The sequence below is a fragment of the Oppia nitens genome, unplaced genomic scaffold, assembly GCF_028296485.1.
Source record: "Oppia nitens isolate AA-2021 unplaced genomic scaffold, nextdenovo-longstitch-racon4-pilon3 scaffold3_pilon_pilon_pilon, whole genome shotgun sequence".
NCBI lineage: Eukaryota > Metazoa > Arthropoda > Arachnida > Sarcoptiformes > Oppiidae > Oppia > Oppia nitens.
In genome coordinates this window covers 3,729,157-3,746,149 of record NW_026533221.1, presented here as the reverse complement: position 1 = coordinate 3,746,149, position 16,993 = coordinate 3,729,157, and the positions used below count along the sequence as shown (strand labels likewise).

Genomic DNA, 16,993 nt, shown 5'->3' with positions numbered 1-16,993 from the left:
AAATAAAATATTGAATTCTGTATTAAATGACAATAAAAAAATTAATAATAATTATAATAACAATATTCAATAATTTATATTATTTTACTGTTATAATGGTCACCAAACTTGACCAGTGGACACGTTTTTTTGAAATTTTATTGTTTTAATTATAAAATCACTTGTTTTACACTATATATAATTTACTAAATATGCAAATCAGAATAATTAAAAAAATTATTGATTATTATCAAAATAAAAACTTTATTTAGTATTTTATATAAGAGTATCGGTAATATAATAAATTTTAAATGTATTCAGAGATACATTACAATTATATAACTTTACAATTACATGTAAAGCGTTTTTTACATGAATTAACGCTTAAAATATGATAAAATAAAATTATCTAAAATGCAATATAACATTATACAGTAAATATACCGTACCGTAGAATACTGTATACAATTTTATCATTATAATCAAGTTTTATATATTATAATACAATTAATCACATTTTAAGCTAAATACATATCATTTACAAAATATTGAAAAATAAATCTTTATTAAAATTAACAAAAATTTTATTTAAAAAAATTAATGACTATATTTGGTGTCAGGATTTGTTGAGATCAAGAAATTACATTTATTTTTTGTGGAAAACTGGTAACCGATTCTAACTGAAGGAGGAGTCGGGTATTTGTTGTGTTTCACTATTACTACTGACATCACTTTCAATGCTTAACTCCAAGTCGTCATTGATATCACCCGTAAGTCCTGATTCTTCGTGTTGGTCAGCCTTGGCCTCGGCTTCTCTATACTCATCATTATTATCTTCATTTGCTTTAACATTTAGTTCATCACTAATTTGATCATTAATGGTGTCATTATCTTTATAATCTTTATTTGTTTCATCAGTATCATCATTGGTAATGGAAGGGATGTTATTTACATTATAATTATTATTATTATTATTAGACTTAAATAAATGGTTAATATAAGTCATAAATGTTAAGAAGTAAAGTGTTGAAGCAATGAAAATGATGCCAACAATGGCACTAATAATCCAGTGGTGATACATAAAGTATCGGAAACCCGTTAAGGCTGCGCCCACTTTGAGAATAGTCGGCGGATATATTTGTATATCTCTGGCCTCAAACTCAATGACCGCTTCAGTGACGGGACCCACCTTTGGATAACTTCCTTCCGTAAAGTTGTCCAACAAATTGACAACAATGTGTTGCTTTTCTTCGGCTAATCCGATAACAAATAGTGGCCAATACAGTAGTGTTACGATTACTCGCAATGGAGTCGACTTATACTTAAGACCCGTAGGTTTGGCCACATTGACAACTGTTCGTTGCTTTTGGTCAAGTAGTTTGAGTCTAACCATAAACATCCCCTGATTCCAGTTGACATCACTTTCCGGTAAATTCATTTCAATAGCAAATCTATACGTCTGTCCTCTTTGAAAGTCATCATCATTTCTGCCCTGTTTTAAGGCCACTCTAGCCGTCGGTATCATACAAAGGCTATCGATAACCGATCGGTCGCACGTCGAGTGATATTGAATGTGCACATCTTTGGCTGTCCATACTTGAGGAATATAATGATAATATAGCATTAAATAGATGAATATCGACGTCCATATGATGGCCAAAGAGCTGATCCATAGCTGAACAAACACAACAAATATGCGACAAAATAACATAAAGAGTCCGCTTTGAAAAAAGTATTGAATTGATGACAATATATAGTGAAGAACTGATTGTATCGGATTGTTGTCCATGTCTTCAAATTGCTGGACAACTTCATCCAAAATGATCCACAAGTGATGTGACAACTAATGTCATGTAATGTTTGTTTGCATCAGTCATATGACAAACAATTCATTTCATTCATTGGAAACAATGTTTTAATTTTTTTGAGGAAAACTTTCGCAAAATTCAATCAAAATAAACATTTTTTCGTAAACATTGATTGATTGCCATAACAACCATTGCATTGACTTTTTTGGGCTAAATTGTTAAAACTTGTTCATCAAATTTGACGAAAATAATAAATTAAATATATTTACTGTATTATAAAAATGTTATTACAGGTAAATCATTGTTTACTTTAGTACTATTAATATTAAACAACAATTTAAAGATCAATAATTGAACTCAAATATACACACTCTTATTAAATAAGTTTATCATCGATTTTTATCTTCAAATTTATGATACTTTTTTGTTTTAATTTTAAATCTATTGACACAAAACTTTTGAATAATAATAATAATGTGATTTTTATTAAATTTCATTACTTTTTTTTGTACAAATCTCGTCAACAAAATGACATAAAATTGACTTATCTCTCGTGTAATAATTATATTTATTGAAAAGCGTTTTATTTTAAAAGTAAAATACATAAATGAAAACATCTAAAATATAACTTTGATTTCTATATAATTAAAAAGATTTGATATATAAAGCCAATAATGACGGCCACGGCGTAACATTCATTCAATTATCCACTTAATTGAGAATGTGATCAAATTTATCGCTTTCACAAAACTTAGTCCACATTTTTAAATAGAGTTTCTCTAAGTTTGATGTATAGATTTTAACATTAAATAGTGGAGATTCGGTTCGGTTGCGCCAAACTTTTGCCCGAATCGCTTTCAAACTGTAATAACAAATTAATAAATTATTAATAAAAATTTAATAATCTGTCAATTGGTACAAAATATAAAAAATAACTTACAATTGTCTATCTGTTCCCAATCGAACAGCAATGCTCTCGTATTCATCATATGATTTGGCTATCAATTCAGGAACGCCTACACAAGTCAACTGAGAAGAGGCCACACGCGAAGCTAATGTGTCAGTCATCAGAGTGACCATTGGTGTTCCGGCCCACAAGACATCCATTCCAGTTGTATGTCCATTACAAAGAGGAGTGTCCAGACAGACATCTACGAGTTGACCTCTTCGAACGTGTTCCTCTTTTGCGGCCACATTTGAAAATACAATGCGACCAATTGGCAAACCATTGTTAACAGCCGATACTGTAATGTTTTCCTCACCAACTGAAGGAAACCTGAGAAGCCATAACACACTGTTGGGCACTCGCTTTAAGATCTGTCACAACAAACATATCAATTGTTAAATAATATATTCAAACCGTAAATTTGAAGAAAACTTACGTTACACCACGTCCTCAGAGTTTGTGGATCTATTTTGTAGAGTTGATTGAAATTGCAAAATACTATGGCATCTTCTGGTAGACCATATTGTTGACGTGTTGTCACCACAATTGCTTTGGGTGCCTCCTCGCCAGTGGCCGCTTTGTTGTTCATTTGAGTTGTTGCCAAACCATTTTGTACAACAATACCATTGACTGATGTCTGGACGTGACCATTGGTGATCATTGCCTGCACGGGCAGAGTGGTTGGCAACTCCACTACAGTTTTGACCACTTCAACTTTTTCGGTGGATATAATTGGTAGTGAAGTGGCAAAAGATGTGGCAACTGTTGTCACTACTGCCACTTCGCGAATCTTCTTTACTTCTGCTTTTTCAATAATTGGCGACAAATCAGTCGCGTTGACAATCGACACATTATCAGGTGGCGTATCCAATGATTCTTGATTCTTACTGTCCAACAGAATGACACGTTCGATAAGATGCGGAAACATTTGTTTGTGATCGCCGATGAAGAATGTGTCCGGCATATAAGCCAATTTTTCCGAATACTGATTGGCCAATTCAATTGGTGAAGTGACCCTATCGGTTATTATATAGTCCATAAACGGAGCACCACTAGTTCCCGGATAGCCCAACCACATGACCTGAATGGGTGCGGGTCTTAAAGCAAATATCTCATTTCGGGCTCCTTTAGTATATCCATTCATATTGACTAATATATGTATTCCGTCAGCATATATACGATCGGCTGCTTTGCCATTACATTGAATACCAGATAAATCGACAAAATGTTCGGATTCTGAGCTAACTTTAGCTCTGAAAGTGGTTCCGTCATCGGCTGACAGTGCGTAACAAAATATCTCCACTTTCTCTCTATTATGCATTCCCGGAACGCTTTGCATCAAATGAGATGTCGGATGATTTCCAAAGTCAGAACTTAAGTAACCAATTCTCAAACGACCACTCAATGACTTTTTGAAAATATTGGGAGGTCTGTGAAGTACTTGAATCTTCTCAATGCATAACAACGCATGTCTGGCGGCAATTGCTTTGCGTTGTTCATGTGTCAGTGGATACAGCATCGAATGATGCGGATGTACTGATGGCAAACGGTTTTTATCGAGCTGTTCCTGAACGATGGCCACTAACTTTTTCATTCGGATGTCATAATCAGTCCAATCGCAGATTATTTGCAAACAATGAGACAAATTGCAATACGCGTCGGGAAAGTCGGGTTTCAATTTGAGAGCCGTTCGATATGAGGCAATTGCTTCGGGAATATTGCCGGAGTCCTTATGAATTGATGCCAAGTTAGAGTGGGCGTCGGCAAAACCCGGATTTATTTGTATGGCTCGTGTGTAACATTGTAGGGCTCCCTGAATGTCACCCATTTCTTTCAGTGTATTTCCCATATTAGAGTAGGCGTCGGCAAAAGTAGACGATATTCTGATGGCCTCTTTATAATGTGCCAACGCTTCTTGCAATTTTCCCTGTTGTTGCAAAACAGATGCCAGATTAGAGTGCGCGGCCGCAAACTCGGGAAACACTTCCAATGCTTTTAGATATAAACGAGTGGCCTCTTCAATGAATCCCTGTTCGCGTTTAATATTAGCTAAATTATTGAGTGAATCCGCGTGTGTTGGACACAAACGGAGAGCAGTATTATAACAGTCTTCAGCCTCTTTGACCTGACTTTTCTCTTTGAGAGCATTTGCCAAATTGCAATATGCATCGGGAAAGTTAGCCTGAAGTTCGATTGCTCTCTTGTAGGTATCGATTGCCAAATCAATTAAACCTATTTAAAAATATCGGTTTTATTAACAAAATAAAAAATCAAAATTTAATTCAAAAATCTACCTTGTTCATAATAGACACATGCCAAATTTCCGTGAACTACAGCATTGTTGGGACTTAAGCTGAGTGCCCGTAAATAGGCGGCCACTGCCCTATCAAAAATGCGCGCCTCTTTCAACACATTTCCCAAATTAATATATGCATCCAAAAAGTTTGGATCCAAAGCGACAGCCTTTAGAGTTAGAAAAAAATAGTTCAATTATAATCACATAACAAATATTATTATTAAATACTATATATAAATACAGATTTATACAAACCTTTTCAAAGTGATGAATGGCGAGCCATATTTCTCCCTGTGCATTGAAAACGCATCCCAGGTTACTCCAGGCCACCGCAAATGTCGGACAGGTCTCTATCGCTTTCAAATAACAAGCCTTTAGATAGGATTAGAGAAAAAATAAATGTTATTAAAGTCTGTCTTCATTTGGCACTTAAACACAGCCAGTGGGTCAGTGAGTGGTCTAAAATATATCACAACAACTCAATTAGTAAATCACTAATTATTAGTTGAATTTGCTTTTCAATTGAGTTATTGCAGTATCGCGTGCGCTAAACGCGAGCAAACGCACGCGCGCGCGCTCGTGCGATAATTTAGCAAAGCAATGGCTATCGCACCGCTGATAATAGCAATGGCAACGCTAGGCATCGCTGGCAAGGACTGCGCGCATCGCCGGCCATAACCAAGTGGTAGGAAGGATATGACGATCGCTGGCATCGCGGCTAACAATATGCAGGCGCTGGCGGACAACGCAAGCAGACCAACACTGGCTGTGCTTTCAATAAAAATTACTTAATTTAAACACATCTCTGAAGTGATTGTGCCCGTCATATGGGGATTGGGACCTAATTATCTAATTTTACATTTTTCAACAAAATTAATTTAACTAAAGGGTTGACCTAATGGACCGGACACGGAATAAACTTGTCAAATGTTTGGTCAAGTATTACCACATTTAACTATCGGTGCCATCATTTCCAGTCATTCCGCCAAATAATGGTGTGTCTCAAGAGTCGTAGCTTAACTGCAATCTGTGAGCCTTTACGTGACCTCAAGTGATACCCTATATTACTGTACCTTTAATTCAAACCATTTAAGAGGTCATGACATGTACTGTAAATGACATTCACAGCAATGCTATCATTCAATGGAAAGAAAAAAAGAAATCATTAATTAATAATTTTTTGTTTTTAGTTCACAACTGTTTTTTGCTATTTACTCATTTTGTTTAGACAACTGTCTGAAAACAATAATCACAAAAATCGTGTTATTATTATTATCTCATAAAATCAATTTCTTATTTGTAGTATTTTTACTAATACTTCAATTAAAAAACAATACTGTGAAACAATGCAATCATGCAAATCAATTTTAATGCTTTAACATCCCAGAGATACATTATTTTTTTTATTAAAAATTATTATATGTATTAATATTTAATTACTTATATAAAAGTAATATTTTAGCAATTTATGCACTGCATTATACATATAATTTTTGACTAAAAACGCTGCAATATATCTGCAAAAATTTCCATTTATAGCGCATATCTCATCTATCAATTGATTTGATTGATCTTTCAATATAAAGCAAATTTTAATGAAATCAAATATTTCACTTAAAAATATTGAATTACAGTACAACATAAGTCAATGATAATAATTGAATATTCAATCGCCTGCATTGCGCTGAAGTGTATTTTCTCGCAAATTAAAAATAAAATCATAATCATAATCATGATATTATCAAATGTTATTAAATTGCAAATTTAATATCAATAAAATATATATATATATGAAATATTTATTAAAATATATATATATATAATGAAACATGATAAAACGCTGCGCAACAAATCAATTGTTAGCAAATCTCTGGGTATTTTTATATAAAATAATCGCAAAAATTGGTAATAAATTAATCCTTTTTCCCTTTAAATTAATGCAAAAATAATAATCTATTTGTTAGTATAATTAATCGCAAGTCAATCATCACAATAATCGCGCGCTTTATTAATAACTTATCGATTGAAGTTACCTTAGCCTCGTCGAGACGGGTCAGAGCTTTCAATAGGTTTCCCAAATCACTTCTTACACAATATAAGTCCTTAAAAAACAACAAAAAATGATTCAAAAAATAGCAATTAAATTAAACACAATTGACTTACGGGATTGTATTGCAATGCCGAGACATACGCCTGTACTGCCTGTTCCATGTCTCCGGCGGCCACCAGAGCGGCCGCTAAATTAATATATCCGTCGATAAAGTCGGGCTTCAATCTGATAGCGTGTCTGTAGTTTTCAAGCGCTTCTCCCAATTGACTCTTCTCTTTGTAAACGTTTCCCAAATTAGAATAGGCTTCGGCTAACAGTGAGTTCTGTTTGATGGCCAGTGAACTGAAGTGGGCTGACCTAACATACCAGTCATAACACAACAAATAAATTGAAAAATGTTAGAAATGAATTGTATAATACCATAAAAAATTCAACAAACAATTCACAATTGACTCGTTTCGCTTATCTTAACAAACAATTAACTTTTAATATTATTGAGGAACCGGTTTAGCAATTCTTTACACCATTTAATTCAAGTCAATTGCAACTTAAAAAAATGTAAATTATTATATTAAAAAAAATCAATTACTCTTTAAGCCGTCGGCACTGGAAGTGAATTGAACTGAGAAGTAGTAGAACTCCAGTGTTGGTGGAGTCCTGTCTCCACAATTGCATACAATGTCTTTCGGCCGCTTCGTAATCGCCCGCCTGATACTCGCGATGCGCCAATTCAGCCAAACCTATACATAATATAATAGACAATTAGCACAATAAAAATATCGACTAAAAAACTGTGGCCAAAAAACTTCATCCGAAACGGTGGCCACTTCTCGCAAAACACATTAACCCAATATTAGTGGTCATAATAATAATAATACTTACTTTGAAAGGCAGTCGTCACTTCTTGTATGGTTCGCGTCCTTTTACTGCCGTTCACTGATTATTAAAGATAATTCATTGCATTCATTACATTATATTGTTTTCAATCAATATATTTATTTTTATGACCACTCTTTAAATGACAGATCAGTTGTTTAAATAGACATACCTTCAGCCATAAGAGTCGATGCCATAGTCATGACTGACATTCATTCACACAAAACAATTGCTTCAAAAGTGTTAAGCTTTTGAAGACAAATGGCGAACAACGCGACAATAATAATGTCAAAAGTGTTATATTCGTTAAGACAACAGTGGATCTGTTTGGGTGACAATCAATCAATTATAATAGTAATAAATTCAATCAATCAAATGTCAGATTAGATGTCAAAACATACGGATCAAACAAATTGTGTTTTTTTAAAATGTCGACAAAATATATGTGTTTTAATAGTGCGGACAACAAAACACTTAATACTATATTAATATGTGTTATATCAGTCTATATGTGTGTTCACTGCTATTGTAATCAATAGACAGTGCTTTCAATGATGTAGAGGTAGTGCCACTCCTGTGACGACAATACTGATGTCAATACTAGTAGTCAATAGAGACCTCAATTACTATGGGCTTCGGTATATAGAAACGCATAACACTTTATTATTGTAAAATACATTTCCCGATATTATCCCGATTTGATTTTCCCGTTAGATTTCATCAAAGTATGTAACAATTTTAAAATGATCAACATACATTTTTTTAAAACTTAATAAACATTTTTTAAAATAAATATTTATATAATATTTTTTTGTGTATATATCTATACAACAAAATACATATTTTATATAAATAATAATAATATATTGATTATTAGTTTCTTAATAAAACTTTATTAACATTTTGTCACAAACTTGAAGGCCATCTACAGTACAATATTTAACAGACGTTTTTTAATTTTTTTTGTTTGAATATTAGTTTTTATTTATTTTAATTAAAGTCTAGTCTGATTTATATCCCATTTCATACCTTATGTCTGAGACAACTGCGCTTATAATATTAATGTAAAATAAGGGTATCCCTGAGCTAATTATATTAATAAATGAATTATTTTAGCAATATTTATATATATAACTAAATCAAACTAAGCTTATGTTAGTCTTAATATTAATAGTATTATATATTTTACTCTTTAAAAACTCTACTTTCGAGTCCATAAATAATCTAAACTTTTGATTTTGATTTTTTACATACAAATAATTTACAGTATATATGATATAACATAAGTTACTATAACTTTTAATTTTAGAAAATCTTTACAATTTGTGAAATTAAAAATAAATAATAATAAAACAAAAATGTTTTCCTAAATATTCACATTTTTATATTAAACAAAACCTAATGTTTAGTGATATTTATAAGGAATTTATAGTTAAAGAATATTATTGATATAATATATGAATATAAAATTGTTTTGAATTATATGTTATGAAATTACAAACAATTATTAACTTTTATTTGTTATGACAAATATAAGTCACACGACTTGTTATTTTGAAAAAAAAGTTATTTTATTAACTTTTAGTATACATTGTAAGCTTCATATGTGATTAGTTAACAATAAATATTAAATCAAGTGTTAGTACATGTGACCACTAATGTTGTTATTTTATATATTATTTGTTTTGTATGTCAAAATCGACAAGTATATTATCTAGGTTAGTTTTTATTATTATTATTAACTTTATTAAACTTTTAATCGATAGTTAAATCAAATTTGAAACAAAAATTGTTTCATTGTTTAAGACAACAAAGAGTCGGGTATTTAAAGTTTATGACATGAGATGCTTGCGTGTGGTGTATGTATATGTATGTATGTATGTATGTATGTGTGTATATATTCCATGTATGTGTATGTATGTATGTGTGTGTGTTTATGTATATGTGTGTATGTATGTATATGTGTGTATGTATGTATGTATGTGTGTGTGTTTATGTATATGTGTGTATGTATGTATGTATGTGTCGCACACAAGTAAGTACTTAAATACTGTAGTAAACCATTAGTGTTGAACCAATGAGAAGTAGCATTCATAGCATACATGTATGCATTTGATTGGCTTCTGGCGCTTGACATCCCTTTAATGCCCTCATTGTAGTCATAGATGATAATACCCACCCATTAGATACTAGAGCTCTAAATGTTAACCAAACGTGTGGTTGTTGTGTTTGAACACACATTGATTGCATTACTATTTAATTAGTCGATTAAGTGAACGGTTAGTGTGTTTTTTATAGGCATTTGTTTGACTGCATTGTTGTTAGTGATCATCACTTTAGTGACAATTAGTGTCCAATTTGTATGACTTATCGGTAAAACTATTTAAATGTTTGAATAGTGTGTTGAATGCCGTAAACACATCTATTAGTGGTTTATATATCGCTTTTTACCCGACATTTGAATTGAATGTAAACATTGCTCTCTATATTAACCATTAATTGAAAACATTTTTCAACTTAAATGATAATATAATTATTGATTACAATTTGATTACAGATATTATAAATACATTCATATGTTTGTGTCGACAGTGTTTGAAATCAAGTGATTTAAACAATATATTGTCGTTTAATGATTATATAACAAACAAAACTATTATTGTTTACAATTAATAACTAAAAATACCTGATCTGTGAATGAAGTGAAAAATGCCGACAAAGCAGAGGAAGATTGCTTTGATGGGCTATCGGTCCGTCGGTAAGTGTTTTAGACTATCCGTATGTTTGATCCCATATATAATGGATTGATTTGGTTTTAGGCAAGTCTTCATTGACCATTCAGTTCGTTGACGGACAGTTTGTCGAGTCTTATGATCCAACCATTGAAAACAGTGAGACCTACTTACCACTCACAAGACATATTGATAACTTATTTGAATATATTTTTTCCATATGTAATAGCTTTTGTGAAAAATGTCAAATTAAGAGGTCAGGATTATGGCCTTCGTTTGGTGGACACCGCCGGTCAGGACGAGTACTCCATCTTTCCTCAGGCATACGCCATCGACATTCATGGCTATTGTCTTGTCTATAGGTTTGTGTTGGAAATAATTCAATTATTTAAATAATTGTTAGACATATCATAATCGATGTCATTGATTGTAATTAGCATTAATAACATGAAGTCATTTGATGTGGTGAGAGTCATATATGAGAAACTGTTAGATATGACCGGAAAAGTCCAGTAAGTATTGTCTTTAAACAACTGTACATTTTATGGTGACATTGACCTAATTGTATAACGATGTGTTGATTAGTGTACCCATAATATTGGTGGGAAATAAGTTAGATCTGCAACACGAGAGAGTGGTGTCCGTTGAAATGGGCAAAGAGTTGGCCAACAAAATGAAAGCCGACTTTGTAGAAGTCAGGTATGTATTGTCACAGTCTGTATGGATGACAGTATTTTTCAATTTGTAATTGTTTTTTAAAACTATTTTAGCGCCAAAGATAACGGAGCCGTAATTGACTTATTCAATAAACTAATCATTTCGATAGAAAAGGGAGGCCACGACACAACCGACGGCTCAAATGATAAATCTGGAAATAAGTGTTTAATACAATAAAATGTTAAATAATAATAATAATTGTGATTATTGTATAAAAGATTATATATTATTTTAGACAATTATCGCGGAAGTAAATCCCATAAAAACTGTAAATTATATTTGGAAACAAAACTTTTTTTCTAAAACTTATTATAAACTCTTTATAATAAATAAAATGATTTATTAATAAATTTTAACATAACTTTATTAACAAATGGTTACATATTTTTTTAAATAATAAATCAATTAAATTACTAATTTATTAGTTGTTATGACTATTGGTTTGTTGTTGTTGTTGTTCCTCTCTTTCAAACTCTTCGTCCAACTCTTTGATAAACTTTTTCTTATCTTTGAACTCATATTGAATGGATCGGGTGATGGCAAAGATTAGATCATACAATGGTTTAGACATAATGCCGAGACTGGCAATAACGGCCATTGATATAAAAATGGTTGGTCTAAATGGTGACCACCAGGGAAGCCGTTTGACTGCACCGCCAAATACACGCCGACGATCATCACCGCCGTATCGGTCGCGACCCAACTTCTCCTTAATCTTTTCTGTCGCCCATTTGTTTTGAGACATGTGTTTCAGTGTCAGTATATATCACTTGATTTTATTTATATATTATATGATTTTTTGTTATTGTTTTGCTTTAAAACAAATTGTTTTCAAATTAATTTATAAAACACTGAAATTGCAATCAAAAAGTAGTTGAAAACACAGTAATAATAATAATAATAATAATAAACACAACAATTACTGCATGTTTTTGTGTTGACATTCAACACAATCATTGTTTTTATACATAATTTGTGTTGAAATGCATTCAATGAAAACAATTATTATTAATATATTTTGTTTTTATTATTAACTGTTTTTAATCAAAAATAGTGACCACTTCTGATCAATACTTAATTGAATCAATAAATTAGTTAACAAATTGAAGACACCGTTTGATTATCACCGGAATAAGTGGTCGGCCAATGGATTCCCGATCGAAGTATGCAAACCTGCCGTTTGTGGCCATCGGAGAGAAAGATGTCTTTGAGACGGACGAAATGCCAGAAGTGGATCAATCGATGACAACTCGTGGCGAACCAATATTTGACGCGTCCATTGATGTCATCTCTTGTGGTACTCTTGAAGCTTTCAAGCGGTTCAACGATGCAACTAAAAGTGAACTCCAGTTTCAAAGGGTTTGTTATTTTTATTGTCGACACTTTTGTTGCCGATAGCCGTCTTCGGCGATCAGTTAAGATATATATATCAAAATATATGTTACTTTATTCAGGACACCAATGAATCAGTACTCGAAAAATATAATCGTTTGATTGATGAGATCAAAGAGTTGACAGACTGTGCATCAAAAGATACTAACGACTCGAGTAAAGAGTTGTTGACAAAAGTGGACAAACTGTCGGAACAGTTGAATGATTTGCAAATATTACGTTTTGACAATACAAGTACTTTGAAGGAGGTGTTTGAATCGGTGGACAAGTCGTCGACTGATAAATCGGAGACAACAAAAAGTGACGACAATAGCAAAGGCGACGGACAACTGAGTTATAAGCTTATGATAAGATCGGAGAAGAGTAGTCTCAGTGAGAGTTCGCGAGTGAATGCTTTGGAGCAAAGAATTAAAAGAATTGAAACACTTTTGGGTTCTAATGATAACAAGTTATCACTTTTAAACAATTATCTTAAAGACAGAAATCTTTCAGATGCTGTCCAAGAACTGAGTGCTAAAGTGTCTCAATTTGATCAAAACTCATTGGAAAGAGTGGACTCACGATTACATATGATTACCGATAAGTTGTCACAAATTGCCGAACGAAAGCAACAGTTTGAAGACTTGGAGAAGAATTCGAAGATCAATGAGTTGTTTGATATGATTGAGAAGACTGAGAAAAGTCGGGCAACACTTCCAACTGTTTTGCAAAGATTGGAGTCATTGAATGAACTTCAAGAACAAGGTTTGTATAAATTTATTTTTTTCATAATTTGCTATCAAATTGAAACTATTTTTTTATATAAATATGATTAACAAAAAAGCGCTACAATTTTCATCTGCGCTCTCGTATTTGGATTCATTGCAAACACAAGTTGTCGACTCAATGAAAACCAATGAAAATGAATTAAAAGTGTTGAAGGAATCGCTTGAAAAAAATGTTGAATCAGTTAAACAAATACTTTTTGATTTTGATAAACGTTTGAAAGCATTAAATTAATTTTTATAATTATCGGTAATTATTTTTGTTTGTTTGGAAAACAGTTTTTATATTCATAAAAGTAATTTGTATTATTTATGTATTAATTTATATACAGTATATTTAATATATATTAAATAAGGTTATAAAAGTAAAATTAAATGTATTAATTAAACTGATAATTGAAATAACATTTTGATAGTTTGTTTTGATGTTTACTCAGAATTGTTTGCTATGTCTGAACTTTGAGGAATAGGTGTGACTTCGATATCATTTTTGCTAATATTTATTTGATAACCAGTTTTATTGTCATTATTTGTCGACTCTTTATCTTCATCTTTATCTTTATTCACTTTGTCTTTATTGTCGATAATTTGTTCGTCATTTGGTAATAATAATTGAAGAAATGCTTTTAAGTCATCTTTTACTGAATATAAATAAGCCATTGTTTCCCACAATCCGTTACAAATCTCTACATCAGACGTTTCATTCAGCGATATGTCTTCAGATAGTATTGGATTGAGTCTGAAATATGGAGTATTGATACCACAACACCAGGACTCGACTCTGAAAAACAACAAATTAATTGATTTTTAAAAAATTAGTTATATATCTATAGAAATGTATATAAAACCTGTCTGTTATGTGTCCTTCAGTGGCGGTAACCTGGTTTATCATAAGAGTAAACATTTGTTTGAGATATGCCGTATTTTTATACCATTCCTTTAAACTGTAACTCCATAGTTTGACCAAATCTACCGGTTCCATTGGTACAATAGGTGGTCGACCAGTTCCCAAAGATAATACCAAATCAAGTGTTTGTGTCTCATTTTGTCTGCCGACGGCTTTCAGAGCGTTTTGATAGAGTTGATGTTCAGACAATGCATCCAATGTCGGATTATTGGCCATAAGCCCGCCATCCAAAAATGGACCACTGGATCGAAAATAAGTTGGCGCCGCACCCGAAGCTCTACACGCCCTCCAGGCGACCTGTTGTTTACAATTGGGATATTTCTTAAAGTTGGAAACGGGTTCACTCAGACCCATCACCTCTTCTGGTGATTCATAACTTCGGAAAATATGAAGTTTTGCGGGCATTCTATCGATTAATGTGGCGTTTATTATGAGATGTTTATTATATTTGGTCATCACTTCACACATATGAAGACCACCGATCTCTTGTTCTAAAAGATTTTCGAAATTCTTTGAACTATAAGGTCGCGGACCGACAAGTATTTTGTCTTTAAGTCTAAAATAAATGGATCTTATCTTATCTAATGATCTTCCGGTCGACAAAAGCAGTCCTAATATAGAGCCAGTGCTGGTGCCGGCGATCCAATTGAAGTGATTAGATATTTGACTATCTTTTAGGTTTGTTTCCTTCATATACTTCTCTAATTCAATCATTATCTGTACAGTTATGAGTCCACGAACACCACCTCCTAATAAAAATAAAAGTAAATTAATTTTTTTTAAATCAATATTAAAATTAATGTTATTTCTGACATACCGTCCAAACACAGCATTTTTGCTCCCTTTCCTTTAACTTGACTTTTGTTATGAAGAGCTTCTTGAATGACAGCTTCTAGTAATACCTTTCTGTACAAGACTTGATTCTCATAAGTAGGCCATCGATGATAAGGATTGCCATTGAATGTTCCGTTGTGAGCGCATCCAGGTTTGCAATTTTTCATACTAGACGGACAGCGTTTAGCTCCAATAGACGACAGCAAATAGATGATCATATTGTGGTCAGGTATGGCCACCTGTGACGCTAAATGTAATGGCGACTCTTTTTTGTGATTTTTTATATCTATGTTTGAATCAAATATAGTCAGTGCTTGAGTAGCAGTTATATCGGATATTCTGACCGAACAGTGCAACGGTGTGTCGCCGTCTTTGTTAACTCTGTTGACTTTAGCACCAAAACATAGTAAACCGATCAAACACTTGAGTCGCAACCGCTTAACCATAATATGAAGAGCTGTCTCTTTAGCGATGTTTCGTACATTAAGATCAAAACCGAGATTAATAAGTCTCTCAAGAGTTCGCCGATGTCTAACCCAATGAAGTGGTGTTCCGCCGAATTGCATATCTTCAGTGTCCAGATCATCCAAGTCTTGTTTTTTAAATAAAACCACTTTGTCTTCATAATCATGTGATCTGTCTTTCTTTGGATCCCAAACTGTTAACATTCTGACGGTTATTCCCGGCAAAGACATTATTAAGAAGACATTTGAGTATCGTTTGGTAAAACATGACAAATGCAAAGGCGTACAGTTATTGATGTTTTTCCACCGCAACATCTCTATAGCGTTCGACTCTTTGAGCATTAATTGCAGGCATTCTTTGGTGGACATCGCCGCGTAATGAATGGCCGCGTTTTCCATCTCATCTTTTAACTCCAATCTGGGCTTCAATGCTAATATAGCCCGAGTTATGGACATTTTTCCCGACTCGATGGCCAATTGCAATGGAGTTGAATTATCGGGTTTTCGCTGATCGTTCAGGTGTTTGATTATTTGATCCGACTTTTTGATGAAAAATCTTTCTAAACCACATTTAGCAGCGATGTGAGCACAGGTCCAGTTTGGATGGTTTCTAATATTGTTGACAATATCTCTTAGTATAGGCGCCACAACTGTCGGTTTCTTTGATGTGATTCCATCGGACAAAATGCTTAGTTTTATCTTAACTTCATTGTAGACATCTTCGGCTGGCTTTTGATTAGTATCTCTATATATAGTATATGTCGAAAGTCTATCGATTTTGAGAATCACATAATACTGTTGCGATTTATTTTGTTTTTTATTTGGTCTATCGTTACAGACATAGAGTTTCTGGTAGTGAAAGAGTTCGTGCTTTTGTTCCCATTCAAAAAATGTCAGATCAAAGACAGCGTATTTGTCTTTGAGTACGTCATCGGTTCTCTCGACAGACTTAGCAGTGAACCGACTCAGCATCGAGTCGTTGGGACAACAGTCGGAACAGATCCCAATTTTGACGGATTTTGTTTACTTTACTCTAATATTCACTAATTCAAAACTAATCCAAAAAAAAGTTATAACCGAAAAACTACTATTAATTATTTATTTATAATTTAATGATAATATTATAGTAAACAACTGTTGATACTTTATGTGAAATATATAGTTTAGTTATTTAATTAAATAATTACAATTTTAATATAATTTTTAAAAATTTCATTAAATATTCTCG

General features: G+C 32.6%; 5 protein-coding genes across 7 annotated transcripts; 2 read left to right on the top strand and 3 right to left on the bottom strand.

The window, feature by feature from the left end:
- Positions 1-599: 599 nt before the first annotated feature.
- Positions 600-1,942, bottom strand: LOC128958614 (seipin-like). Its single transcript, XM_054304500.1, has one exon. It carries the CDS (start codon positions 1,766-1,768, stop codon positions 656-658), a length of 1,113 nt encoding a protein of 370 aa, XP_054160475.1. The 5' UTR covers positions 1,769-1,942; the 3' UTR covers positions 600-655.
- Positions 1,943-2,316: 374 nt separating this feature from the next.
- On the bottom strand, positions 2,317-8,513 carry LOC128958652 (UDP-N-acetylglucosamine--peptide N-acetylglucosaminyltransferase 110 kDa subunit-like). The gene is made up of 11 exons (XM_054304554.1): positions 8,357-8,513; positions 8,128-8,278; positions 7,962-8,015; positions 7,669-7,819; positions 7,193-7,436; positions 7,063-7,131; positions 5,285-5,401; positions 5,028-5,196; positions 3,170-4,965; positions 2,728-3,104; positions 2,317-2,649 (listed from the first exon to the last, which is right to left on the bottom strand). The coding sequence occupies exons 2-11, from the start codon at positions 8,165-8,167 to the stop codon at positions 2,499-2,501; spliced, it is 3,168 nt and encodes a 1,055-aa protein (XP_054160529.1). The 5' UTR covers positions 8,168-8,278; positions 8,357-8,513; the 3' UTR covers positions 2,317-2,498.
- Positions 8,514-10,142: 1,629 nt separating this feature from the next.
- LOC128958856 (GTP-binding protein Rheb-like) lies at positions 10,143-11,761 on the top strand. 2 transcript variants are annotated; one of them, XM_054304807.1, is made up of 7 exons: positions 10,143-10,424; positions 10,513-10,713; positions 10,775-10,846; positions 10,917-11,049; positions 11,125-11,199; positions 11,273-11,386; positions 11,458-11,761. In XM_054304807.1, the coding sequence occupies exons 2-7, from the start codon at positions 10,665-10,667 to the stop codon at positions 11,579-11,581; spliced, it is 567 nt and encodes a 188-aa protein (XP_054160782.1). In that variant the 5' UTR covers positions 10,143-10,424; positions 10,513-10,664; the 3' UTR covers positions 11,582-11,761. The 2 variants fall into 2 exon arrangements, with proteins under 2 accessions (XP_054160782.1, XP_054160781.1); XM_054304806.1 differs by having other exon boundaries at positions 10,143-10,713.
- A 629-nt stretch (positions 11,762-12,390) lies between these two features.
- On the top strand, positions 12,391-13,806 carry LOC128957644 (dynactin subunit 2-like). Of its 2 annotated transcripts, XM_054303446.1 has the most exons (4): positions 12,391-12,763; positions 12,859-13,228; positions 13,289-13,540; positions 13,620-13,806. In XM_054303446.1, exons 1-4 carry the CDS (start codon positions 12,551-12,553, stop codon positions 13,793-13,795), a joined length of 1,011 nt encoding a protein of 336 aa, XP_054159421.1. In that variant the 5' UTR covers positions 12,391-12,550; the 3' UTR covers positions 13,796-13,806. The 2 variants fall into 2 exon arrangements, with proteins under 2 accessions (XP_054159421.1, XP_054159420.1); XM_054303445.1 differs by having other exon boundaries at positions 12,859-13,540.
- A 183-nt stretch (positions 13,807-13,989) lies between these two features.
- LOC128957831 (85/88 kDa calcium-independent phospholipase A2-like) lies at positions 13,990-16,788 on the bottom strand. Its single transcript, XM_054303646.1, has 3 exons — positions 15,285-16,788; positions 14,409-15,216; positions 13,990-14,341 (listed from the first exon to the last, which is right to left on the bottom strand). The coding sequence occupies exons 1-3, from the start codon at positions 16,735-16,737 to the stop codon at positions 13,990-13,992; spliced, it is 2,613 nt and encodes an 870-aa protein (XP_054159621.1). The 5' UTR covers positions 16,738-16,788.
- Between the last annotated feature and the right edge of the window lie 205 nt (positions 16,789-16,993).